Source organism: Prionailurus bengalensis, chromosome A2 (assembly GCF_016509475.1).
Source record: "Prionailurus bengalensis isolate Pbe53 chromosome A2, Fcat_Pben_1.1_paternal_pri, whole genome shotgun sequence".
Lineage (NCBI taxonomy): Eukaryota > Metazoa > Chordata > Mammalia > Carnivora > Felidae > Prionailurus > Prionailurus bengalensis.
The window spans coordinates 33,115,197-33,140,683 of NC_057348.1; the positions used below are offsets into that span (position 1 = coordinate 33,115,197).

General features: G+C 42.2%; 1 protein-coding gene across 20 annotated transcripts in view; it reads right to left on the reverse strand.

The window, feature by feature from the left end:
• Positions 1 to 25,487, reverse strand: part of MAGI1 (membrane associated guanylate kinase, WW and PDZ domain containing 1) — a 643,266-nt gene that overhangs the window by 109,964 nt on the left and 507,815 nt on the right. For all 20 annotated transcript variants that reach the window (XM_043587882.1, XM_043587890.1, XM_043587870.1 and 17 more), the window contains exons 3-4: positions 20,266 to 20,385; positions 5,373 to 5,579 (exon numbers count right to left, since the gene is read on the reverse strand). In XM_043587882.1, coding sequence (XP_043443817.1) covers positions 5,373 to 5,579; positions 20,266 to 20,385 — 327 coding nt within the window. The remainder of the gene's footprint in view (positions 1 to 5,372; positions 5,580 to 20,265; positions 20,386 to 25,487) is intronic.

A 25,487-nucleotide genomic window follows, 5' to 3' on the forward strand; every position in this document is an offset into this window, starting at 1 on the left:
TGCCTCTCTGAGCAACTGATTCCTCAACTGTGAAGTGAAAACAAAATGCGCATGCCAGAAGAACTGAAGGACTGAGGACACGTAAAATGCCTGCCAACGGCCCTGGCACTCAGTGTGGGCCTGACGGGTCCTCAGGGACTGGGACCAGCTACTAGAAACGCAAGTGTCCAAAGTCAGTGATCATCTTTTGACATGGTATTTAAGGGCTAGAGAAGTCCTAGGGCAATGGATGACATTCAATAATTTTATGTAAGAATTTTAATCGACCCATTTTAATAGAAGCTGGATGTAACAAAAAAAAGGGGGGTAGTGGCAACAGGCTGGACATAAACATTAAAGGATTCGGTTAAACTCTCAATATAATTTATGTAAAAAACAAAGTCCTGCCAGCGTTCCAAAACCTTGACTATGGGAAGGGAATGTTAGCTCACTGGCAAAATATCTAAGCAACTATAATTTCCTAAAGAAAAATTAAAATTCCTCTAGCAACTAGACCTTATTGTAAAGTATCCAAATATTTTTCATTTTGTATATTGTACATGTCTTCTGTAAACACATGCTTGATTGAGGTATGACTGACATACAAAAAGCCATCGATATTTTTTATTAAAAATATTTCAGCTTCACCGAGGTATAGTGACAAAATTGTAAGATATTTAAAGTGCACATGATGATGACTTCATACTGTCAAAGGATTCCTCCCATCTAATTGATGAACAAAAACAAAGCTACAGATGTTTAATGTGAGCAACCTGACGTGTTTGGCTTTCTGTGTCTTCTTTCCAGTTCAACAGAACCTCAAACAATCTCATTCTCTTAAAGAAAATGCAAAGTCCAAAAATGAGAGGCTGGAAAAAAGTACAGACTTAAAAATTAATAGTCCTAATCATGGCTTTGACCTTGACATGTGCTCTGATTTCAGAACATCTTTCAATGGATTCACCGAACATTTAGGAGCATTGCTGTCACTCTCTTATGAGAGGTTGCCAATGGATCCCAACGGGATAGGTAGAAGGGACTGTTGGAACACAGACCGGATGGGCAACGAGGAAGCCCGGTTCTCCCACTGTCTAGAGTGAGGGAACATGCACTTTTCCTTGGTGATCTCATCTGCAAAATGGGGGAGGTAATACCTATGTTGCTTATCTCTAAAGATTTCCAGGTGGTTTATAGGATACATGTGAAAAGGACTTGTAAACCATAAATAACATCGATAACTTTTTCATTCGTAGTAAATAGGAAGCTTCCAAGCATTTAACATACACATACACATACTTGTGGGCTTTTGAGGGTAACTTTGAGAATATAAACTCATGTCAAAAATACACTTCCGGAGCCTATATTGCATTATGTGCTTTGAGATTATGTGCATCCTTGACTGGGTACATAACTAACAAACCTGATTCAGACACAAACAGCACACTGGATGAGCATGTAGGCTCTGGAGTCAGCTTGAAATGACAGGTTTGACACTCACTGGTTTTGTGAACTTGGACAAGCTATTAGACCTCTCTAGCATATGGGTAAAGAGCTTAGCAAAATGCCTGCCACATAGCAATGGAGAAACATTAGCTCTTAGAGTAATATTATCTCTTGACAGTCCAAAGCAATGTTTTATCATTGCCTACTAATGGAAAAGAAGCATCAGCAACCTCATGTTCAATAACAGGGGGGCTGTTGGGAGAAAAAAAAGGCTTCAAAACACAATTAAATATCTTGATGTCTCTTAGAGGAGGTTAATGGATGAACTAGCTACTTTTTAGTTGTGGTGGCTTGTTACGTATTTTCCAAGCTGTACGAAACAAAGTACTTATACAAATGCGCTTTAAAAAATTTTTTATTTGTATAAATGTGTGTGCTTGGCTCATAACTCTACCTTCATGAAGCACACGTAGCGTTCATTTTCAAGGGCTCCTTCAGGTCCATAGTTTGGGCACGGTTTGTAGAAGAATGCTTTGTGTTCAATAGTCAGTACTGTGGGGAGTATCTGGGGTGACTGTTCACTGCTCAGCTCCTGCCTCCGTCACAGACGGTGGCAGGGATTGTGGCCACCTCCCCAGGATGCTTCTCACCGTGTATTTCCTGCCTTTGCCTGCAGACATTCCCAATATCACTTAGGCATGCTATTTAGACATCGTGTGCCTCTTTCCAAAGCCACAGAGCAGAAATCTGCTAAGATAATAACAACAGCATGTGAATTAAAAATATCCTGGTCAATATTTTTAATAGCTCCATAGCGTTTCCGTATTTGGATATGACACTCATTCCTTTATCACAACTCTCGCAACCCAGAGCCAAGACCTCATTATGTTACTGTCACTCTGTGCTCCAAGTGGCTGGTGGATTGCTACTTAAAGTGGTTCAGAGAGCAAAATGCTTTGACATAGCTAGTTTGATACACATATCATAGACACAGAGATACACACAGTGTCAATTATTTGAAAGAATTTATATGAGTTAGGGTATGACAGGCTGTCAGCTGTCACAGTTACAGCTCGGTAAGTGAGGAGGCATTTACTCAACACACTGAGGATACCCATCACATGTACATCTGAACATCACTTCCCTATGCATCCTACCAGCTTTCTGGGTGTTAGGACAGGAAGCTGCAGAAGACGTTCAAGTGTCACTTGGCTTTTGTGTGTGTGTGCGCACGGAATGAATGATCAGACTGAATACAGCAATGATGACCTGGGCCCAAAAGTTTTTCTTTGATGCCAGGATTTCAAGCGAAGATTGAATGGAGTCAGAATTTCTGAGGCATGTTTTCTAAGAGACAAAGGTTCCTAGTAGTTAGACATAGGAAGTGCATTAAAACCAACTGTCAACAATTCCTACTTTGTTCTTGCTTTATACCAAGAAATTACTTAATAAATAGGGGAGAGACAAGGACACTCATGTCTCCTGGGGACCGTCTTCCACCTGGCAGGAGTGTTTCACTGCATATCACTCCCCAGGTCTTCTTTCTGTGCCTGGAAATATGTTTTGGTTACGTCATGATGTGCTATCCTTATTTGTTGAAAGATCAAGACATTATAATGTTAGCTACTTTTAAAAAGAAATATTTTAACTTTTTTCCAAAACTGGCTTTCATATCAGCAAGGACTACTAAATATGAATCAGATATTTCTACGTGAATGAAAGGAACTGATTTAAATAAATGCCTATGTAATAAAAGATGGCAAATTTCTCCTAGCTGGAACAATAGTAGGTCAGCCCCTGGCCTAATCCATTCTAATTGGAAAATGAAAATTTTTGTGGACTCAAAATCTTAGAGCTAGAAGGGGGAACTTAGATATGATTTAACCTTAACCATTTTACAGATGAGGAAAGTTAGAAATTACGTTCATAGTAAGACAACTACTGAGAACCAAGAAACCAGGATAACAAATTAGGTCTCTTCTTTATCTAATGCTTCTTGCGGAAGGACTGGGTTACTGGTGTGACAATAAAGCCATCAAAAATTGTTTTAATTGTCATCTTAAAGAATTTCAGGCTTCTGAGCTTAATGAGAAAACGTCATGGAAATGCAAGCGGGTGCAGCCATTCTAGAAAACAGTATGGAGGTTCCTCAAAAAACTAAAAATAGAACTACCCTACGACCCAGCAATGGCACTACTAGGTATTTATCCAAGGGATACAGGTGTGTTGTTTCGAAGGGACACACGCACCCCCATGTTTACAGCAGCACTATCAACAATAGCCAAAGTATGGAAAGAGCCCAAATGTCCATCGATGGGTGGATAGATAAAGAAGATGTGGTGTATATATACAATGGAGCATTACTCGGCAATCAAAAAGAATGAAATCTTGCCATTTGCACCTACGTGGATGGAACTGGAGGGTACTACGCTAAGTGAAATTGGTCAGTCAGAGAAAGACAAAATTCATATGACTTCACTCATATGAGGACTTTAAGAGACAAGACAAATGAACATAAGGGAAGGGAAACAAAAATAATATAAAAACAGGGAGGGGGACAAAGCAGAAGACTCACAAATATGGAGAACAAACAGAGGGTTACTGGAGGGGTTGTGGGAGGGGGATGGGCTAAATGGGTAAGGGGCACTAAGGAATCTATTCCTGGGAAATCATTGTTGCACTAGATGCTAACTAATTTGGATGTAAATTAAAAAAAATAAAAAAGAAAACAAATTAATAAAAAAAAAGAAAACGTCAAAGAGGCCTGTATAGGCTGTAGAAAGCATTGAACAAATACATTTTCTTAAATATTCTATTAGATTTGCAAACACGAGAAGGAAAATATGGAGTTTAACTAATTTCCCCATTATTGGGAAGGAGTCTACTCAAGTAAGGACTGTAGTGTGATGATGTCAAGAAAGGTCACCAAGAGAGAGAAACACCTCATATGCTGCAGATAGATAACTACTCCATAGCTATACTCTAAAATATCGAAGAAATTACTTTTTAAGTACAGAAAGAACAGAAGAAACAAGGTGTTCTTCAAAGTCACAATATTATAAACGGGAGTGACTCACGCCTTATGCAGTTGCTCCATCCTGAGTTACTATATAAAGTCAAACCTCCATAAAGTGAAAAACATTTGTGATCCATTCTTGGTCACTACACTAACCCGAGAAATAAACACCATAGCCTCGGTGAATGGTGCCCCCAGGAAGTGGGTGCTACCCAACCAGTCTAAGCTTACCTAGAGGCCTTGTCCTTGAAGATCCCCTCATAAAATACAACGTATCTAAGCTTGGGGGTACACAGCCTTGAATGTACATATAAATGTACAACGCAATGAGTAATATATGTTATATAATATAGAATGCATATGCAAGACAGAAATGAGTATTTATTAACTTTCCATGTTTCTCCATTTGGGGGCGGACAGAAAAATTGGCATAAGCTAACTGAATACATTATAGAGTTCCACTGGAATCTGTACTTGCAAAGTATGAGAGAAAAGGTTGCTATTAGCCTTCTATCAGCATCCATGAATATTAAACCGGTAAACAAATTATCTTATTTGTCTTTATAAGCAATCAGTTGTAATTATGGAATAGTGTCAAGGCCAAGAAATAAATGAACAAAATACAAATATTCTTAAGACCTATTGTTTTGAAGAGAAGGAAATAACGCTGAATATTCTAGATTCCCTTCTACAGACATTTCATTCTAGCCCCTTTAAGATATTTGGGTGATGTTAAAATGGTCTTGCAAAGAAGCATGAAAAATAGACCAAGGAAAAGTCATCTCTTCTCCAAACCTTGCATGGTCAGAGATAGAATTTTGTCAGCCCTTCTGAATTCTTCCTGAGAACAGACACCTTCTCATCACTGTCTACAAATGCCTCCCACCGCCCCTACCCCCGAGTCCATCGAGGGGGAAGGTCGTCTGGTCTTTACCTGTAAAGCTACTGTTCATTTCAGGAACGTCATCCTCCTCCTCATTCTCCGTGTGGACTATGCCAGCATTTTGCATATCATTGTAGGACTTGGTTCGCTTTGGGGTCGACTGCTTGGAGCCAGACTGAAGGCTTTGCAAGGCATCCGTCGTGATCACTTTCCCACTGACTGGCTGGCTAGGAGGTTTGGGTGTCCCATAATAGTTTCCTAGGTGATGGAGAGACACATTTGCATGTTTTAGAAAGAATACTTTGCTTTTTTCAAGACTTCACATCCAAATCTCTCAGCACATTAAAAAAAACATTTTTTTTTTTTTTAAATAGAAAGCCAGAACAAACTGTATTTCATTTCTGGAATAGGTTACGAAAGAAGTCGTTCCTCCCCAGCTAGACATGGCGATTTCAGAAGCCAGGAGGAAAGATGCATTGTTTAGTCGCAAAGTAGCTACTACTAGGGCTAAAAACAAAGGCGGCTGTACTGAATAGCAGAACTTCATCCTCATTGCATTTGAAATTCAGTGGGTCACCTTTTTACATATATGCACCAGCATTATGCTGAATCCAGTTCAGACCTAGCCTCACAGAAAATAAAAAATTCATTATTGCCAGCACCCTTACAGGCCTACAAAGTCAAAGTCACTTTCCCTTAATAAGGAGACTCCTTAAGAGGGAACCAGGGCATTATTTAAAAAGGAGGACAGTGAATACCACGTGGCACCTCTTTAACTGAATGGCAGACTTGACTCTCAGGGTCATGTGGGGTGGGAGTGAACCCTTGCCAAGTTCTAAGAGAAAACTGTGTCAATGAAGGCACGATGGCCACTCTCAGTAACTGTCCATTTCGCGTTTAGCCACTTTTCCCCAATGTTTGGCTCAGTGATTTTGAGCAATATCTGGATGGATTTTTCATTTTTTAATTTTAATATGTGTGTATATGTTTTTTATGTGGACTAAAAAAAAGTCTAGCTCCTAAGTTATGGTAGTAATATAAAGGTGACTTTTAAAATTAAGCAAAAAAGCAATACTTTTTAAAACTGACTTTAATTTTAAAAAGGCAGCTAGCTATAGGGGTGCCTGGGTGGCTCAGCTGGTTAAGCATCTCACACTTAGTTTCAGCTCCGGTCATGATTTCACGGTTTGTGGGTTCAAGCCCCATATCAGGCTCTGCATGTGGAGCCTGCTTTGGATTCTTTCTCTCTCCCTCTCTCAAAATACATAAACTCAAAAAAAAAAAAAGATAGCTATATCTAATAAAAATTAATTAACCGAATAAATAGTAGTGGCAATGATTCCTTTTGAAAACTTAAATTAAAAATAAGTTATTTTAAAGAATATTTCAAACAAGTAATAGATATTATGTTCAGATGTAGACAAAATCATAAAGGTGATTCACGAATAGCCGAAGTTTGAAAAATGCAGCTTCTAATCAATAATACGCAGTGACTACATGATAAAAAAAAAACGTTAGCATTAGAATGCCACTAATCCATTCACCGTCTCATGTCTTGTACAGGAAGGCCAGGAAGAGAAATTATACTGAGTCTTTCAATAAATCCTAAGCAATGTTTGTAATTCCATGCTTCATAAAGTAGAATTTATAAATAATAACAAACCCTGTATACACTGTTTCTTCCCAAGGACTCAGCCCGCTGCCTAACTTCCATACATAATTACATAAAATACACATTTTACTACAAACGCACAAAAGCAAAAGGAGACAGTAATATGCTCCTCTGCACGAGACACACAGATGGTCAAGAAGTGGCTTCCATTGAACCTTATTTTATAATTAAAATTTCTTGTTTATTAACATTATTTCTTTAAAATCCTTTTTGATGGGGCGCCTGGGTGGCGCAGTCGGTTGAGTGTCCGACTTCAGCCAGGTCACGATCTCGCGGTCCGTGAGTTCGAGCCCCGTGTCAGGCTCTGGGCTGATGGCTCAGAGCCCGGAGCCTGTTTCCGATTCTGTGTCTCCCTCTCTCTCTGCCCCTCCCCTGTTCATGCTCTGTCTCTCTCTGTCCCAAAAATAAATAAACGTTGAAAAAAAAAATTAAAAAAAAAATCCTTTTTGAACCACGACACTTACGAATATACACACCCACTTTCTTTGACAGTGGTGTAAGACTGGGTGTCAGCGGGGAACTCTCAACACACAAGTTAAAAGGTGCAGGAGACTAGTGGGCATCTCTCTGGTATCCTTCCAGAGAGAAACCTAAAAAGCACATTCTGGAGGCTTGTACTCAACTGAATCATTATAGTTCTTTCACGGAAGATGATACTATCAATTTCTTCAAAAAAACTTGTCAGGTGTCCAAGTTAAAGGTACAGAAACTGAATATAACCGCTAACACGTGGGCAAGGGTGAAGCACATGTATGAACCAAGGCCTCTTCTGCATTTCTACAGAGGTTACATCTAAGGACCTCCCACCCTTTTGCTGAAGTTGAAAGGAGACCACAGTGCTGACTTTTTCACAATCTGAAGACTATTAACGAGGCAGGTAAGTAAAACAGCTCACGATTTAAAAGATTAATTTCACAGGGAACAAAAAATAGAGACAAAGGTCTACTGAATTTAATTCTAATTCCTTCTGATCACTATTACACTAAGCATCGTGTTCATGTTTGAGTTAGAAGTTAAAGACCAAAGTCTATATAAGACTCTTCCACTCAAAGATGTGACCAAGGGATGGGTCCCTTTATTCATAATTTTATAATTATAATTTTACAAACATGATCATTCCAGTGTCATGAAACCAAATCAACATTCAGGAAGCTGTTGTCATTAAAAAAAAAAATCAATGAAAACTTAGACATCTTCAGTTAATGACAAAAATAAATGGTGGGAAAAGAAAAGTTCTACCTAAATTTGACAAATAGGTGTGGATTTTCCCAAGTTTTCAAGTGCAGAGTCTTTCTTAAATTAAGTGAATAGCAGATTTCAAAGCAACGATAAACTCCCCAAATAATCCATTTATTCACAGTTGTTTCCTGTTCCTGAAAATTAATGCTGGACACAAAAAAAGTACATATTATTATGCTGAACCACATGCAGTTACCGTCATAGAAGACAAAGTGTCTCGGGTCAGTCATCTCATTCAGGTTAATCTGAGGTATAGGCATGAAAAGTATGCGGCCCATCACGCAGCCCACCAAAGTGGCAAAGAGACAGTTTTGCCTTCAAATCCTTGCTTCACCACTAACTGACTCTGTGATCCTAGGCGTTTAGCCATTAAAAAACAAAAACAAAAACAAAAAACAAAACAAAAACAAAAACAACCCCTCATCGTCCCCTTCTGTAAAATTAGGGTTCTAAAAATACCTCGTTTGTATCGAGAGCACCTGTTTTGAGGATAAAATAAGATGGTCCATTAAAAGTCTTTAACCCACATGAAAGTCTGCTACTACACTGACACTCGATAAACACTACTTAAATGTTGATAGTTTGTTTCTAATCACTAAAATGAGCTCATTCCTGGGGCGTCTGGGTGGCTCAGTTGGTTGGGCATCCGACTTTGGCTCGATCTCATGGTTTGTGGGTCACGATCTCATGGTTTGTGGGTTCGAACCCCGTGTCGGGCTCTGTGCGGACAGTTCGGAGCCTGGAGCCTGCTTTGGATTCTGTCTCCTTCTCTCTCTGCCCCTCCCCACGTGTGCTCTGTTTCTCTGTCTCTCAAAAATAAATAAATGTAAAAACAAATTTTTTTTTTTTAAATGAGCTCATTGCACCATGTTGGAAGGGTTAATGAGACAGTGTATCTGGAGTGCTTGGGACATGACAACTGGGTACTATTCCTTTACTCAGGCAAAATGTGCCAGAGACCAAACAACCTTGGCAAGTTTTTCACACTCAGTTTAATACTTCCTCTCTAAGACATAAATGACAGCCCCAGGCCTAGCGACCTCATAGGATGATCGTGAAGGTCAAATTATTTAACTTGCTGGAAGGTACCCTATAAACTATAAGGGGTTATAAACGGGAGATGGTGTAATTAGATCTCTCCAGCATTTATTTTCCTTGTTGACTGCGAACTTTATAGAAAAGCTTATATTTAGTGGTTTTCTAATTACATAAGGTTCAACTTTCCTTCACAGATATGTTTTTTTCCATAGATTAAAAAAATAATTTGAATTAGTCACTAACATAAAAATGGAATCTTTCTTTTCTTTTTTAAAGATTTCGTCATTTTTAAGAAATTTCTACACCCAACGTGGGGCGTGAACTTACAACCCTGAGATCAAGAGTCACACGCTCGACTGACTGAGCCAGCCAGGTGCCACAAAAAATGGACTGTTTCTGATTCAAATCTGGATACACTGAGAAGTGCTGCTTGGCAAATATAAACTCTGGTTCCTTGGATTCCATCTCTTCCAGGTAATGTTGATGACAAGTACGTGACCAAAAGCCAAGTCACCTGGAGTACACTTGCTGCATTAAGGATTTTTGGAGAGAAGTTGTTCCACCCTTGTGTGTCCCTGCTCTTGCTGGACAAATATCTTGGCCCCAATCAAGGCTGATGCCATGCGAAGGTATGGTCGCACAAAGTAGCCTGGACTCAGGAGGGAAGGAAGAAAACCTAAAACTTCAAAACAGCCTTGGGGCACTTGGGTGGCTTAGTCCGTTAAGCACCTGACTCTGGGGTTCGCGATCTCACAGTTCATGGGTTCAAGGCCTGCATCAGGCTCTGCTGTGAAGCCTGCTTGGTATTCTCTCCCTCTCTCCCTCTCAAAAGAAATAACTCGGATGGGTGTTAGTGATCCCTGGATGAATGTGGTTTCAGTCCCTGGACTTCTGGTGGGTGGGGTTATGCCGTAATCCATGTGCCTTTACCACAGAAGGACAGGCAAGGCAGGTGGGGCACTTGCCACTGGCTAGTCACCACCCGCTCCACTGCCTCCACCCACCCTCTTCATTCTCCAAATCCAGCTGCCTAGTCCCTGGGCACTTCCCCTACAACTCTCCCCTTCTGGCAAACTCCCTGCCTTATCAAGTTGCCATGGCGGTCATCGTCAGGCCCGACCTGGCCATGCTAGAAGCACCAACTTACAGAGAGTATGCACAAGAGACTCTCTGTGAGGGATACATGGATCACTTAACAGTATTAAATAAAAATCATCTCAAGAATTATAAATGATTAAAAAATTAATTTGGGTTATTACTTGGCAGACTTCACAGTTTCCAGGAGACAGGAGCCTGACTCTCCTGCAGTCTCCACGTTAGCCAACACCAACATGTGCTTCCTGAGGTGGCCAGGCTCCCTCCCGAGTGGGAACGCATGTGTCTCTGCTGCTATTTTCGGAACTGGCTTTACAATAAACTTAACAGAGACTGGGGAGGGAGGAGAGGGCAAGGGAAGACAGGAGAGGAAGCCACTGCTGGCCTTAATTAACAGACACACTCTTTGGCCATGACCACGTCAAAGAAAAATATTTTCTGACATGCATTTAAAAATTCATGGGAACTGCAAATCAATTTTTAGAGCTGGATAAAATATTTAAAGAGGACCATAACCCTGAGTTTTAAGCCAGAATGAATCAAGTCTATACAGCCTCTCGCTTTGTACGAATTTAGTATTGATTCATTCATTTCCTGACTGGGAACCTGTTGTTTTGTTTGTTTGTTTTTGGCCAGGCACTGTGGTAGACACTAGAAATAAGATGTAAAAACGGAACTAAAACATGATCTTCACAAATGTTGTATGTGGTATACATCAGTTTCCTTAAACACCATGCAAACGACAAAACTCTATTGCGTGGAGATTCTTTCTGATTGAATGGATCAGGGTGGGGCCCGAGATTCTAAATTTCTAACAAGTACTCAGGGGACACGGAACCTCCCTTTGCATAGAGAGCAGAGGTAACCAGATCAGAGAATAGCATTCCTCTTCAGTAGATGAGGAATGCAGAGGCCAAGAGTAGCAGAAATGCTTGCCTTAGAGTCACTGGCTGGTCCAGGGTAAATAGCATTTAAGTTCTTTGTCCCCCAGTTTAAAATTCCATATGGGGGTGGGGTGGGGGCAGGAAGACACTTGTCTGTCCTCTTCCTACAGGACACGCTTTTGAACATAAGCAGAACGGGATAGTAGTGACTACCAATGGCTGGGAATCTATAGTACACATTTTCACGGGGCAATATCACACCCATGGGGACAAAACAGGCTTAATTCTTTGGGGTACAGCGGGGTAAAAAGCCTTACTCTTTTATGTATAAAGCAGAGATGTACAAATAGCACATAAGGCCATAGACATTCAGCGTATCTGTTTTTGTCTGGCCTCAAGGTCATGCCGTGACCACCCACTTGTCCTCAGAGACTGTATCTCTGACCCCACCAACTAGATCAAAGCTACCCTTAAGTGTCCTCAGGGAACCATGTACCTGTCCTTCCCAATGGCTTTGGTTGTAATTATCAGATGTTTTAATTAATCAATACCTGTTTTTTTTTTAAAATTTGTCTTTATTTATGAGAGACAAAGAGTGAGCAAGGGAGGTGAAGAGAGAGAGGGGGACAGAGGATCTGAAGCAGGCTCTGCACTGTCAGCATGGAGCCCAATGCAGGCTCGAACTCATGAACCCTGAGATCACGATCTGAGCTGAAATCAAGAGTTGGACGCCTAAGTGACTGTGGCACCATGGTGTCCCCACTATAATCTTTTCTTATTATTATTTAAAACTATTTTTAATGTTTATTTGTTTTTGAGAGTGAGAGAGACAGAGCGTGAGTGGGACAGGAGGAACGAGAGAGAGGGAGACAGAGAATCTGAAGCAGGCTCCAGGCTCCAAGCTGTCAGCACAGAGCCCGAGGCGGGGCTTGAACTCATGAGCAGCGAGATCATGACCTGAGCTGAAGTCGGATGCCCCACTGACTGAGCCCCCCACCCCAGGTGCCCCTCACTGTGTCCTTACCTCTACACCACAAGTGCCACGAGAGCAGGAACCACATCTACTTTCACGCACCAATGCATCGCCAGGCCGAATGCAGTACCAGGCACATACGGTCATCAGGAATTCTTAGAGAATGAGTAAATCAACAAGTAGAGACAGCACACTCGAATTCCAGCTCGGGACGGGCCTCCATCCCTCTGTTGTGGATCTGGTTTTTAATAGCATGACTCACGGCAGTTTCTTCCTGGTCCATCCGATACACCTCAGTGACCTCAGATCCCCACCGCCGCACCTTCCACTTGCTTGCTCAGCACGGGATGGTATCATTCATAAAACGCCCATCACTTTCTTTTTACTCTTCCCTTTCCTACCCGCTCCACCCTACAAAACTAGGATTTGCACGCACCGAACGATAAGCCAATGTCTTATAATTAATTAGATGTTTGTTCTTGCCACTGTCATTTGGGTTTGACCATAAGACCAGAGAGGGTAATCTAATAGCTTTGTGACCCTGAGCAACGTAAGGGACCTCTCTCTTTCCAGCCTCAGTTCTCATGGTAGAAAGATAACAACAGTTCTAACAGGTTTTTTTGGTGAAGATCAAATTAGGTAACGTGTACCAAGTACTCACCATTGTGCCTGGAACAATGTTAGCATGTAATGAACCCTAGCACTCTTAAATTGCACCCAATGTTGTGAGCTGATAGAAGCCCTAAAGTGTAGAAGAGGGTAGACTGTTACCAAAACGTATATTTAAAGAACACTAACCAAAATTTACCTTTATTGGGCACCGATCTTGTCACCACCCATACATTTACTTACTCTCATCTTTATTAATAATCCTATGGGGAAAAAATGCCGTCAATATTCCCATTTTCAGTTGAAGATGAGATTCACACAGTGTGTAACTGATGAGTGGCATTTACACACACATTTGTCTGTCCCCAGCGTCTATGCTCCCAACTCCGGGAATCTCTGGGGATCTCTAAGCAGGGAATTCAGCGAAACCACCCTGGCACGAGCCTCTTCAGCTCCACATGCAGAGGAACAGCCAATTGCAGCACAGATTCCCTTTGGTTACTTTCATTATCAACAGAGAACATTCCACGCTGGAGTCTGCCAACAGAGCTTATCCTAACAGACGGCTTCCAAGGCCTGCCAAAGAACAGGACTCCAGACGGTCTCGTTCTCCTCAATGACAAACAAGAACTCTCTTCACCCCTGCTTTCTCTCTGTGTCCCCAAAAAGTATACCCTTGGCAGCTGCTTTTTTGTAGACCTTCTAGGAAGCAAAACAATCACATGACTGAATGCTGACATCCCTCTTCCTAATTAACATGCAGAAATATGCAACCCATAACTCCAATTTGAAATGTCACTCTGGCACTGCACCTCCATGCTGAGGGAGAACCTTTGCAAGGCTCAAAGTGTATAATCAGCCTCTTCTACCCAGAGGCATTTGTAAAACAGGCATGTTTGGAACCACCCCACTGAATAGTTCATCCCTTGTAAACTCTCTCCTAGAGAAGTCCCAAGGGCTCGCTGAGGCAGCAACCTGTCTTGCTGAGTGAAAATGTCAACAAGAAAAAATAACAAGCAAGAAAAGCCAGGCAAAGGGAGATGATGCAGCTGATTTATTTCCAGCACCATATCAAATACATTACTTTGGTGCTACAATTAGGAAGATGAGCCAAAGAGGAGAGACACATTTATTCCTATGTTCTTTGTCTTGATGTCGCATCTATCTCATGACAGAATAAGGAGTTGGCTCAAATTGCAAAGCAGACATCAATTCATGAGCTCCACTAAGAACTTCTGTGCTTTGTGAGGGACAATGGTTACGTTCCTTATAGAGGCAGGAGGGGCCTCCACTCTGTTGGTGTAAATGCTATTCTCAGCATTAGAGCTGGTGGGACATGGAAAGTTTCATCATGCGGCCCCTAGCCCCATCACCAAACCTGGCCTTTTCCAAAGTTTCTTATCTCGGCAGACGTACCAGCATCTATCCAGTCATACAAGGCAGCAACTAGGGGTCATGCCAGGAGGACTATTGTCACCTGCACCTTCTGCCTCCTTCTTATGATAACTGATGCACTACCAAGGCCAGCTTTTTAATCACATAAAACTCTCAAGATTCAGTCAACTCATCATTACCACCACTACCGACACCAACATAGTCCAAACCTAACTCCAACTAGGGTTGCCGGATGCAATGCAAGACTGGATGTTCTCTATTTTTTTTGGTTAAATCTAGCAACCTAACTCCAGCTCAACCCTTAGAACTTACTTCAATGATTACTTCTACGGGCGCAACTTTTCCCAACTCCATAGAGATCAAATCTCCCCAACCTATAGCCTTCTTTATTGACCCTAGAACACTCACAACCGTAGATTTCTTCCCTTGATTATATAAATAATGTGCCTTGTGCACTCTGAGACTTATGAGGACAATGATCATATCTGGTTTTGTTCAGCATTTTATTTTTAACGAGTAAACAACTGAATAAACAAACTAGCAATACAGTCTACAAAAGAGGGATCTATTTCCAGGGAGCAGACATAGGAAATACTGGCATCCCAGTCCTGCCTGTGACATGACTTGGGGGATAGGCTTTGTCCAGGCTTTGTCCCAATGCCCTTGAGTGTCTTAGACCGGTCTCTCTCTCTAGATCTCAGTTCTGTCTTCTGAAGAAACGACCCTACTGCATTTCCAGCTTTAAAACCTACAACCCTGCAACTCCAAGTCCCAAAGAAATACTGGACATCAAGGACTGTGCTGACAGTCACCAGGCCCTGAGGTTTTAGTGCTTCACTTTACTTGTCTGCCATTTCACACGTCACTGAATATATCCACAAAAGAAGATCACCACTGCTCTGTAGTAACATCCTCTTTGGGAGGATTCAAAATTATCCTTTTTTTAAGGGAGCTTAACTTTGAAACATGTGCTTAGCTCTCTGAAGTCAGCTGAATGAGGGGCGCCTGGGTGGCTCAGTAGGTGAGCATCTGACTTGGGCTCAAGTCATGATCTCATAGTTTGTGAATTCAAGCCCCACGTCGAGCTCTGGGCTGAGAGCTCAGAACCTGGAGCCTGCTTCGGATTCTGTATCTTCCTCTCTCTCTGCCCCTCCCCTGCTCAATCTTGGTCTCTCAAAAGTGAATAAATGTTAAAAAATAGATATTATAACAACAACAAAAAATAAATAAAATGAAATCAGCTGAACGAGAAGGGAAGGGTCTTCTGGGAATAGGTCCTCGTCTTTCCCTGAAGAAGCTTTCGTTCTAGAGCTGTGCTACACAACATGGCAGACACCAGACACACGTGACTACTTACTTGAAACTAAACTCAATTTAAAATTCAGTTTTTCAGTCACAATAACCACATGCAGTTTGTGGCGGCCATGTTGGACAGCTGAGAATACTGAACATTTCCATCACTGAAGGAATATCTGTTGGATTGCATTGGTTCTAAAGGAAGCAGGAGATGGTTCCTTGCCCCTCCTTCTCCAGGACCAAGTTTCTGACAATTCTCTCGGTTCGTCCTACTTGCTCTCTCTGGATTCAGGCCTTGAAGCCAGGGCTAATTCCCAAACTGAAACAATGTCCCCGAGTCTCTCACTTGAACCCATGAGGTCCCCTGGCCAACTGCCACTTCCTCAAGGGGGTCTACTCTGATATGAAATTAGATGCAGTGCCCCTGCTGTATGTTTCTGGAGAACCCTAGAGTTCCCTTCTCAGAACATGCACCACTTCTCTCGAAATTGTTTAATTTGCCTCTTAAGACTAAGGGGCAGAGTATGGACCCTGGAGCCAGGCCGCCTGGGTTTGGATCCCAGCTCTATTCCTGGCTGACCATGTGAACTTAGAAAAGATAACTGGCCTCTCTGGGTCTCATACTCCTCTTCTGTAAAATGGGGAATTGATGGTACCTACCTCTTATGATTGGTGGGTAATGAAGTGAGTTGGTGCATATAACCCACTTACGAGTACTCAGCACACAGTACCTGCTGGACAAGTACTGGCAAAAATAAATCACTAAAAAGCATAAGCATCTTCAAAGGCACAGCTGCTGTGGTTTTCCACCCTGCACATCACACCCGATGCCATGGAACAACATCTGATGCAAAGCCAATGGTCAATAAATACTTGGTAAAGTGCACTGTGCATGCCTAGAAGGACTTGCTTCAAAACTGCGTGGCCAGAAACTTACTGTAGAGTTACGCTCAGAACAGTGTATTGAGATACTTGTTCAGGAGAGCTCATGGCAACCATGCTTCCAAACCATAATGGGGAGTGGGGGTAACATCCTAAATGTTCACCTGCAGGGGACTGGTCAGCATACACTGGGATACTGTGTAGCATTTTAAAAGAAGGAGGCAGAAGTCTATCGGGCAATGGAGAAAGATTCCCAAGGACTGTGGACTGGGAAGGGCAAGAAGAGAGAAATAAACAAGGGTACTACCTACAAGCTTTTTGTGTCTACCTTTTCTAAATCTCTACACTAAATTCTTTAACAGTGGATCTCCATGGGGAGGAAGAGAAGCAACTTGGACCGGAGTATGTTTATGTTCTTCACTATATGAAGTATTCCATCATGTACATGTATTACTGTTACTTAAAATGATCAAAGTGAGTTGCCCTGAAGAGTGTTTTATGGGGGCACCTGGCTGGGTCAGTTGTAGGAGCATGCAACTCTTTGTCTCAGGGTCCTGAGTCTGAGCCCCATGTTGGGTGTAGAGATCACTTACAAAAACAAGTAAGCTTTCTTAAAAAAGGAGTATTTTGTGTTGTTATGCTAGACTTTTCTCTCTGGAACCAGGACATGCCAAGAGGAAAACAATCTGAGAAGACAAAAAGACGGTGAATACCTGGGAAGTAAATAAAGATGTTTTACTGGCAAATGCGCTGGTTTACTGACTAGCAGAAGGGGGAGGGAATCCACCAGGGTGGCAATTTCGGACCAGTCGTGTGTGTAAATATAAGAGCTAACGCTGATTGAGAGCTTACATGTGTCAGACACTGTGCTCAGCCCTTTCCAATTATTGTCTCATTTAATCCTACCTATGAGGAAGCACTATTATTATCCTCATTTTACCGAAGGGAAAATGGAGACACGGAGCATTAAGCAACTTGCCGGAGGGCACACAGCTCCACAGTGGAGGGGCTGAGATTCAATCTCAGGCGGGGCTGCAGCCCAGCCCCAGCGCTTGTGAGCGACCAATAGACAGCTGCCATCGGGCTGGTCCAAGGGAGGTAAAGACAGAGGAAGTTCTCCAAAGATCCGGCCAGCTCTATGCCTTTGACAGTATTTGGCATTTAATAAAAATTCCACTTTGCTTCTAGCTTATAAGAGTCAACATAATACACTTCAGTTGGTTCCAAAAAAGTATGAGCTGTCTCATATGGTAGGAAAATTATACAGCTAAAAGGTCAAAGGCTGACACACACCGAACAGTCAAAAGGCTGAAAAATTGAATGGATTAATGCTGGGCATAAGAAATTTCAACTCCAAAACAACAGAGCAACCAACATTCACAGAAAGATGGTTTTATATGAGATGATCAGATGCTCTCTGAAAAATGCTTCCCTATTGCTACCCAGCATGAAGTTAGGTTAAGGTATGGATGAGTTATTTCTACGATTTTTTTAGTTATAGCCAGGCTATTCTTTTCTTAGCGTTTTCAGGAAAGAGAGTGTGAGATCTGAAAGTCAAACTGAGCTGGGTTTGGTTCCAGGCTCCAGTATTCTAACATCAGCTCTGAGCCTTGAAAATGTTCCTAGCTGCTACTTGGTCTTAGCATTCCCGTCTAAATATTCGGTGATAACAGCTACTCTGTCAAAGTGATAAAAATGAAATGAGAAAACCAACGGACTCCACCTGTATATCACTTGTAATATAAACAACTCAATAAAAAGAGGTTAGCTTCCTTGTTTCCCAGACAGGTGGTTGTCTATGCCACATGCTTTTCTTTTTCAACCCAACACATACTCTTTGGGATTGCATGATTCCCACCCTTAACCTTTCCAAAAATGCAAATGGGTATTTTTTAGATGAGGGGATTCAAGCTCCCCAGACGGGCACAATAACTGATTTCAAATAAGGACAATTCACTTTCTGCTAATGAAAGGGGATTCACACTTGTTCTGGTCTGGGCCACTGGAATTTTCAACTACATTCACATTTGCAAGACAACCTTGAAGAGGCTCCTGCTACATCCAGTTAGTACCGCCCCCCTCTTCCCTCACCTCACTCCTAGGCCTTAGTGAATCACCCTTTCTCAGATTCCCTTCCAGTCTCCTAACCACCAATCATATCCCAACACTTCCAGGAAACTAAGACAATTGATAATTACCAATACTCAAGGTAAATATTTCTGAATTCACAATCAGGAATTGATTAACATCTAAACACAGCCTAATGTATATTCACAATTTGGAAACGGGCAGTAGGTACAGAGATAAAGCTCTGCCCTTCCCCCCTCCAAAGAATATCAAACCATAATCAGCATATATAAGATCCGTGACCCTTACTTAATTGTTACCCACTGCCTGGAACTGGGGTTATTATCACATCAAAGCTACAATATCCCTAATAAAATAACAGTCTTTGTTTGTACCCTTTGTTTTTAAGTCTACTCTTGAAAATGCCCCTGTGATCACCTAATAAATCCAAATTTTAAAATGACTAAGACCTACCATAATAATTTGACCAAGTTAATAATCTGACCTAGTTAATAGTATCATAGTATGCTCTTCAGTCTCAAATAGTTACACTCAAAAGAACAATCAAGCTACAATAATGTTTCCAGAAAACATACATTGAATTTTTTCCCCACATTTGGCTTTGACCTTGCTACGCCATTTGTGGGATCTCATCCTATAGACATATTTGCACTTGTGTGAAATGATTTATATCCATGTTATTTAATGCAGGTAGTGTTTTGAAACATTAAAAGTATTTATCCATAGGGAACTAGTTAAATAAATCATGGCCATGCTGATACAATGAGATTATACAGCCATTTAAAATACAAAACGAATGCTTTCTTACTGCATTGCAAAAACCTATCAGACATCCTGTTAACTAAAAGACCAAGGTACCAAACAGCATGTATTGCACACTACCTTTTGTGTAAAATAGGGGAGACATAAAAACACATGCAGAAAACACATATGTTTATATATACACATGCACATGTATCCTTGTATTTACATAAAGAAGTTTCAGAAGGGTGATCAAAAACTAATGGCATTGCATGTAATATTGACAAAGAAGAATGTAAAATTAGGCAAATAAAGATAGGTTTAGAAGAGAGATTACTTATTTAACACTTTGAAATATTTTGTTTCATGAACCATATACATGTATTATCTATTCAAAAAATGCATTAAAAATCAATTAGCGGTAAAACATGACACTCCATTTTCAAGTTTAAAACAGTACCTATAAGGTCACATTTTGTGACTGACCATGACTCTTTGCCCTCTTCTTTTTTTAAAAAAAATGTTTTTAAAATATTTTTACTTATTTTTGAGAGACAGAGGTGAGCAGGGGAAGGGCAGAGAGTGAGACATGGAATCCGAAGCAGGCTCCAGGCTCTGAGCTGTCAGCACAGAGCATGATATGGGGCTTGAACCCACAAACTGTGAGATCACGACCTGAGCCAAAGTCAGATGCTTAACCGCCTGAGCCACCCAGGCGCCCTTCTAATACCATGCATGCTCATACTGAAAAACAAGGCATGTGCGTGCACGCACACAGATACACACATTTAAATTAATAAATTAATAAAGGAGAAAACTCTTGGAGAAGAAAAGTCCCCAAAACTATTTTTGAAGAGCTCCACAAAGCCTTACTCCATACACCTTATGTCATCAATCACATTAAGGTGAGCAGCAATCTCCTGTAGCTGATGAGACTCCTCTATTCACAAAACACTTATGCCTGAATGGCCCCGATCCTCCAAAGCGCCCAGGGCAGAGGCATCCTCACCACTGTTGCATAGACATGCTCACCTTCATAGGTGCCAACTTCCAGAAGGGTCCCGCTCTGCTCGAGGTCCAAGAACTCCTTCACAGTCAGAAAGTTATAGTCCACGCCAGGCACTTCTCCTTCTCTCGGAGACCGGGTTGTGCCTGCATAAACGCAAGGGACACCGTCAGTCAATGCAAACAGGAAGTTCCCCATTTAGGTGTAATTAACATAACCTGTTCCGTAGGCTGGAGGACCCGCAAAGGTCCACCTATCTGCCCAGTCCTGGACCTGGTCAAGGCACCTTCGTTCTAACAGCACAGCATCCCCACTTCCACCCTCTAGTGCTGGTGACCTTCGGGCGGGAGAAAGAGCAAACCAAGCACAGCTGGGTAGCCTGGGGTGAGTTTTATCATTTCTTAAAATGCACTGAATGAAAAAGGCAGACTGGATTTTACACGGACAATATTCACAACCAGCAGCTTTTAGGACTCCAGTAAATACTAAAAAGTTATCCACCTTAAGCTCAGAGCCTAAGAGGTTTATATGTTTACCACAGGCCTCACAATTCTTGTGTTCCGAGGTACATCCAGCAAGTTCCAATGTAATAAGCCGTTTGAAGAAAATGACACCCACTGCATCAACATATCACTAGAGAAACGCAATTACCCAAGATCGGTGGATGGAGATCTCCCAGGGTTTAAAATGCTGCTGCTCTCTGTGTAATTAATATGTTTGACGAAAAGAGGCCACCCCTAAGTTCTGACTGGAAGGAAGGGACACTGAATTTACTAGGAAATCCTCCTCTTGAATTAATATGGTCATTTGCTCAGTGACTAACGAACATAACAATTCTTCCAATGAGTCATACAGGGCCTCTGGAGTATTTAAGTCACCCAGCTCAGGTGCTAGGCTCCAGACCTATCATTTTAGCCTAATCTCAACAAAAAGTGTGGAAGGAATGAGGAAGGAATGTGGTTTACATACGAACCAAAGAAGAAAACCAACCAAGAAGCCATTACATAGTGTGTACTAGGAACTAATGTTAAATATTAGGAAAGACCAAAAGAGAGCCAAACACATGATTTCTGCTCTTACATTCAAGTTAGGTGAAGCATCTACAGAACTTATTTTGCAAGGCACCATTAGCTGTGATGCTTTAAGGTCAAGGTTTCCTACATAATGAGCAGGGATTCTTCTTGATTCCTAGGAACTTAGTACGCAAGGATTTCCCCCTAATCCTGAAACTTTAAAACAATTAAGTAACCAACTGTTTGTACCTTCTGGCTCTAATGTTCTATGATCACTTGCCTAGGTGAATGATCATGTCCATACACCTACAGTGGCTATCCAGAATCCTTTCAAGTCAAAAACGAAACAAAAAACAAAACAAAAAAACCCACACACACCTCAACACTTGCTGCGTATTTAACTCGGGGTAAGTACATTTTAAATGAGCCTGATTTTTCCAATATCTGAAATCTGAATGTTTTAAAGAGTTGCACAGTGTCCACAGTATGGTTGTATTGCACACGTTTGCTTATCAGGTCCCACATACTAAAGCTTTCTGGTAAAGAAGCCTTCTTGTGTCCAGAAGTCTACTCTTGATTTTTTTTTTAATGTTTACTTATTTTTTGAAGGAGAGAGAGAGACAGAGTGTGAGTGGGGGGGCGGGGGGCGGCAGAGAGAGAGGGAGATACAGAATATGAAGCAGACTCCAGGCTCTGATCTGTCAGCACACAGCCCGACGTGGGACTCGAACTCTAGACTTTGAGATTATGACCTGAGCCAAAGTCGGACGCTTAACCGACTGAGCCATCCAGGCGCCCACAGAAGTCTACTCTTGTACCATCTCCTAACTTCCCATTTCTGGCTCACCTGGCAAATGATACAAGTCCCTTTAGGTAGACTACAAGCTTTAAATTGCAATCTCCAATATCAGGCACAGAGCAGGTACTTCAGAACCATAAAGAATACCATATACTGTTGATGAGTAGGTGTCTCTGGTGGGAATGATAACTTCAAGGCTTGCCACTCCTCCCAACAACCTGTGGTCCTGGGCATGTTCCTTAGCTTCTGTTATTACTTAGTTTCCTCATCTGTGAACTAGGGATAACAGTGGTACCTACGCTATAGGTTTGTTGTGTGCACTGAATGAAGTAAACCTTTCAGAAGGCTTAGCTCAATAATTGTCAGCACATATTATAGTTTATAGCATTGTCAGAATGAAATGAGTTGACAGAATGCTATAGTTCAAATATGTACATGGGGCGCCTGGGTGGCACAGTCGGTTAAGCGTCCGACTTCAGCCAGGTCACAATCTCACGGTCCGTGAGTTTGAGCCCCGCGTCAGGCTCTGGGCTGATGGCTCAGAGCCTGGAGCCTGTTTCCGATGCTGTGTCTCCCTCTCTCTCTGCCCCTCCCCCGTTCATGCTCTGTCTCTCTCTGTCCCAAAAATAAAATAAAAACGTTGGAAAAAAAATTAAAAAAAAAATATGTACAGAGGTCCCAATTAAAGCAAGCACCAGTTCAGGCACTGAGGAAACACTGGTGAATAAGACAAAGCCCCTGACCTAATGGAATTTACATTTTACTATGAAAGAAGAAAAAATGCATATGTGAATATAGCATATAATTACAGGTGGAAACAATTCGTCCATAGGAAACATAGATTAACGTGTCTCAGAGCAATGTAAGGTAAAGGATTTTTTTTTTTTTTTGATAAAGGATTTACAAGTATCTTGGAAGAGGAGTGCCTGGGTGGTTCAGACGGTGAAGCAGCTGATTTCGGCTCAGGTCATGATCTTGCGGTTCATGAGTTCAGGCCCCGCCTCAGGGCTCTGTGCTGACAGCTCAGAGCCTGGAGCCTGCTTCAGATTCTGTGTCTCCCTCTCTCTCTCCCCATCCCTCGCTCATGCTGTCTCTCTCTTTCTCTCTCTCTCCCCAAAAAGAATAAACATTAAGAAAAAAAAAATTTTTTTTTCAACGTTTATTTATTTTTGGGACAGAGAGAGACAGAGCATGAACGGGGGTGGGTCAGAGAGAGAGGGAGACACAGAATCGGAAACAGGCTCCAGGCTCCGAGCCATCAGCCCAGAGCCTGATGCGGGGCTCGAACTCACGGACCGGGAGATCGTGACCTGGCTGAAGTCGGATAAGAAAAAAAATTTTTAAAGTATCTTGGAAGAAGGAAGCGGGGGGGGGGGGGGGGGAGAGGAAGTTATTTTAGGTGGGGATTAGGAAAAAGCAGGCTAAGGAGCGGCCACCTAAAATGAGAGCCATGACAAAGTGATTGGAAAGTAGGGGAGTGGTGGGGAGGCCAAGAACTTTGATGCAGGAATAGGCTCCGTATGTTGGGGGAAGGGCAGAGTAATTATGACAGAATAATGGAAAGGAGGTTAGAAATAAAAGCAAGGGGACACCTTAGGGAAGCCACAGCAGACACTTCATATTTTATCCTAAGGAAGATGGGAAGCCACTGGAAGGTTTTCAGCAGGGTGGTGCTCTGATTCATTTTAAGAAGATCGTGAAGCTTGTCCGAGAACAGGCTTTGGGCAGAGGAGTAGGAGGAGGTGGGCAAGAACAGAAGCAATGAAACCAGTGAGGGGGCTATTACAGGGTCCATGTGAGAGAAAATCAGGGCATAGACAAGAATCGCAGGGTGGGGAGTAGTGCAAAGCAATCAGATTTCTATCATCCATGGTGAATATTACAAATACCTGTGATACAGTCCACAGGATAGACAGATTAAACTCACCAAGCCACACTAGGTCTGTATTTGAAGACAGAACTTGTTGATGGAGTGGAGGGAGTGTGTAAGAAAAAGAGAGGGATAAAGACCGACATCCCATTCTTTGACCTGGGCAAAATAGGCAAATGGCCTGGTGCCCTTTACAGAGATCAAGAAGACAGGGGAGGCAGTGGTTCCTAGGGGAAAAACATTAAGAGTTCACTCGTGGGCAGGTCAAGTTTGAGATGCGTAGCCCTCCGTAGATGCAGAGGGCTATGGACAGCTGACCAGGTAAGTCTGGAGATCAGAGTGGAGACGGGGACACAAAATCGGGAGTGATCAGCAAACCACTGGCATTTGAAGGTAAGAGACAGAGATCATCCAGGGAGAGTGTGTAGGAAAAGAAGGCAAGAGGTTTGGGTTGAACACTAAAACCTTGTAATTTTTAGAAACTGAGAAAGACCCTCAAAGAAAACTAAGACGTAGTGGTCACCAAGGCAGGAAGAAGCAAAGGAAGACGGCGTGTTGTCTTGGAGCCAGGTGACAAAAGCTGTTTATCCGGCTGCTCGGAAAACACAGTCTCCACCATATTGGGAAATCCCAGTGTGGGGCAAGAACAGAAACTCTCTGAAACTTGCCGTGAAGGGGTCTGTCCTAATGTGTTCTGTATGGCAACTTTCTACTCAGGCACCATACCATAAATCCATTAACCTAATCTATCCCCCAACCCCACCCCCCAAAAAAAAGATGAGGATAAATAAAACCAAATGAAAGATCTGTTGGGTTTTTGCGGTCTTCCAAAACCAGACAACGATGGGTTTTCCCCTCTCCTTCAGTGGCCGCTGTCTCTTTGCCATTGACCGGTTTGCCAGATTTCCTTTCAAAGCAACAGTCACCCCTGGGTCTTAATTTCCTGGAAGGATTCAAAATTACAGAAGAAATTCAAAAATGCTACATTTTAGAGGAATAATGAAACTAGTAGATACTCTTCCCCCGTGTAAATAAATATGTTTGGTGGCCTTTGAGCTGCAGGAGAAGGAGGTGGGGGGCGGGTTAGTCTCCACCCACGGAACCTTCAGGGTTTATTACCCAGACAAAACCTTTCTACTCTGCAGGCTAGCAGGAGGTTTACTCCCAGTTATCCTCCGAGTAACCCGCCCTGGGTCTGGGCCAACATGACCAGGCTCCATTCAGTGACGCTAGGGAGAAAAGGGCAGGGGAGGGGACCCCGCCTCCTCTTTTCTTCTAGCAGAATGACAGGCTGCCGGCTGGACACACGCCTGGCAGATGGCATTTCAAAGGGTTTTCAGGAGCCATCTGGGGTGGGTACAATTATTACAAACCACACTTCTAACAAAGCCAGAAGGGTTACTTCCTGGCAGATGAGAAGTAAAACAAATTCTATCATGTTCCTCAGGGACAGCGTATTAAAAAAAAAAAATAATCACCAGGCTGACAAAGTGGGGTTTTCCACGTCCTACAACACTGCCTTCTGCTTGTCTAGCCAGAAATCGGGCCAGTATCTAACAGTTATTA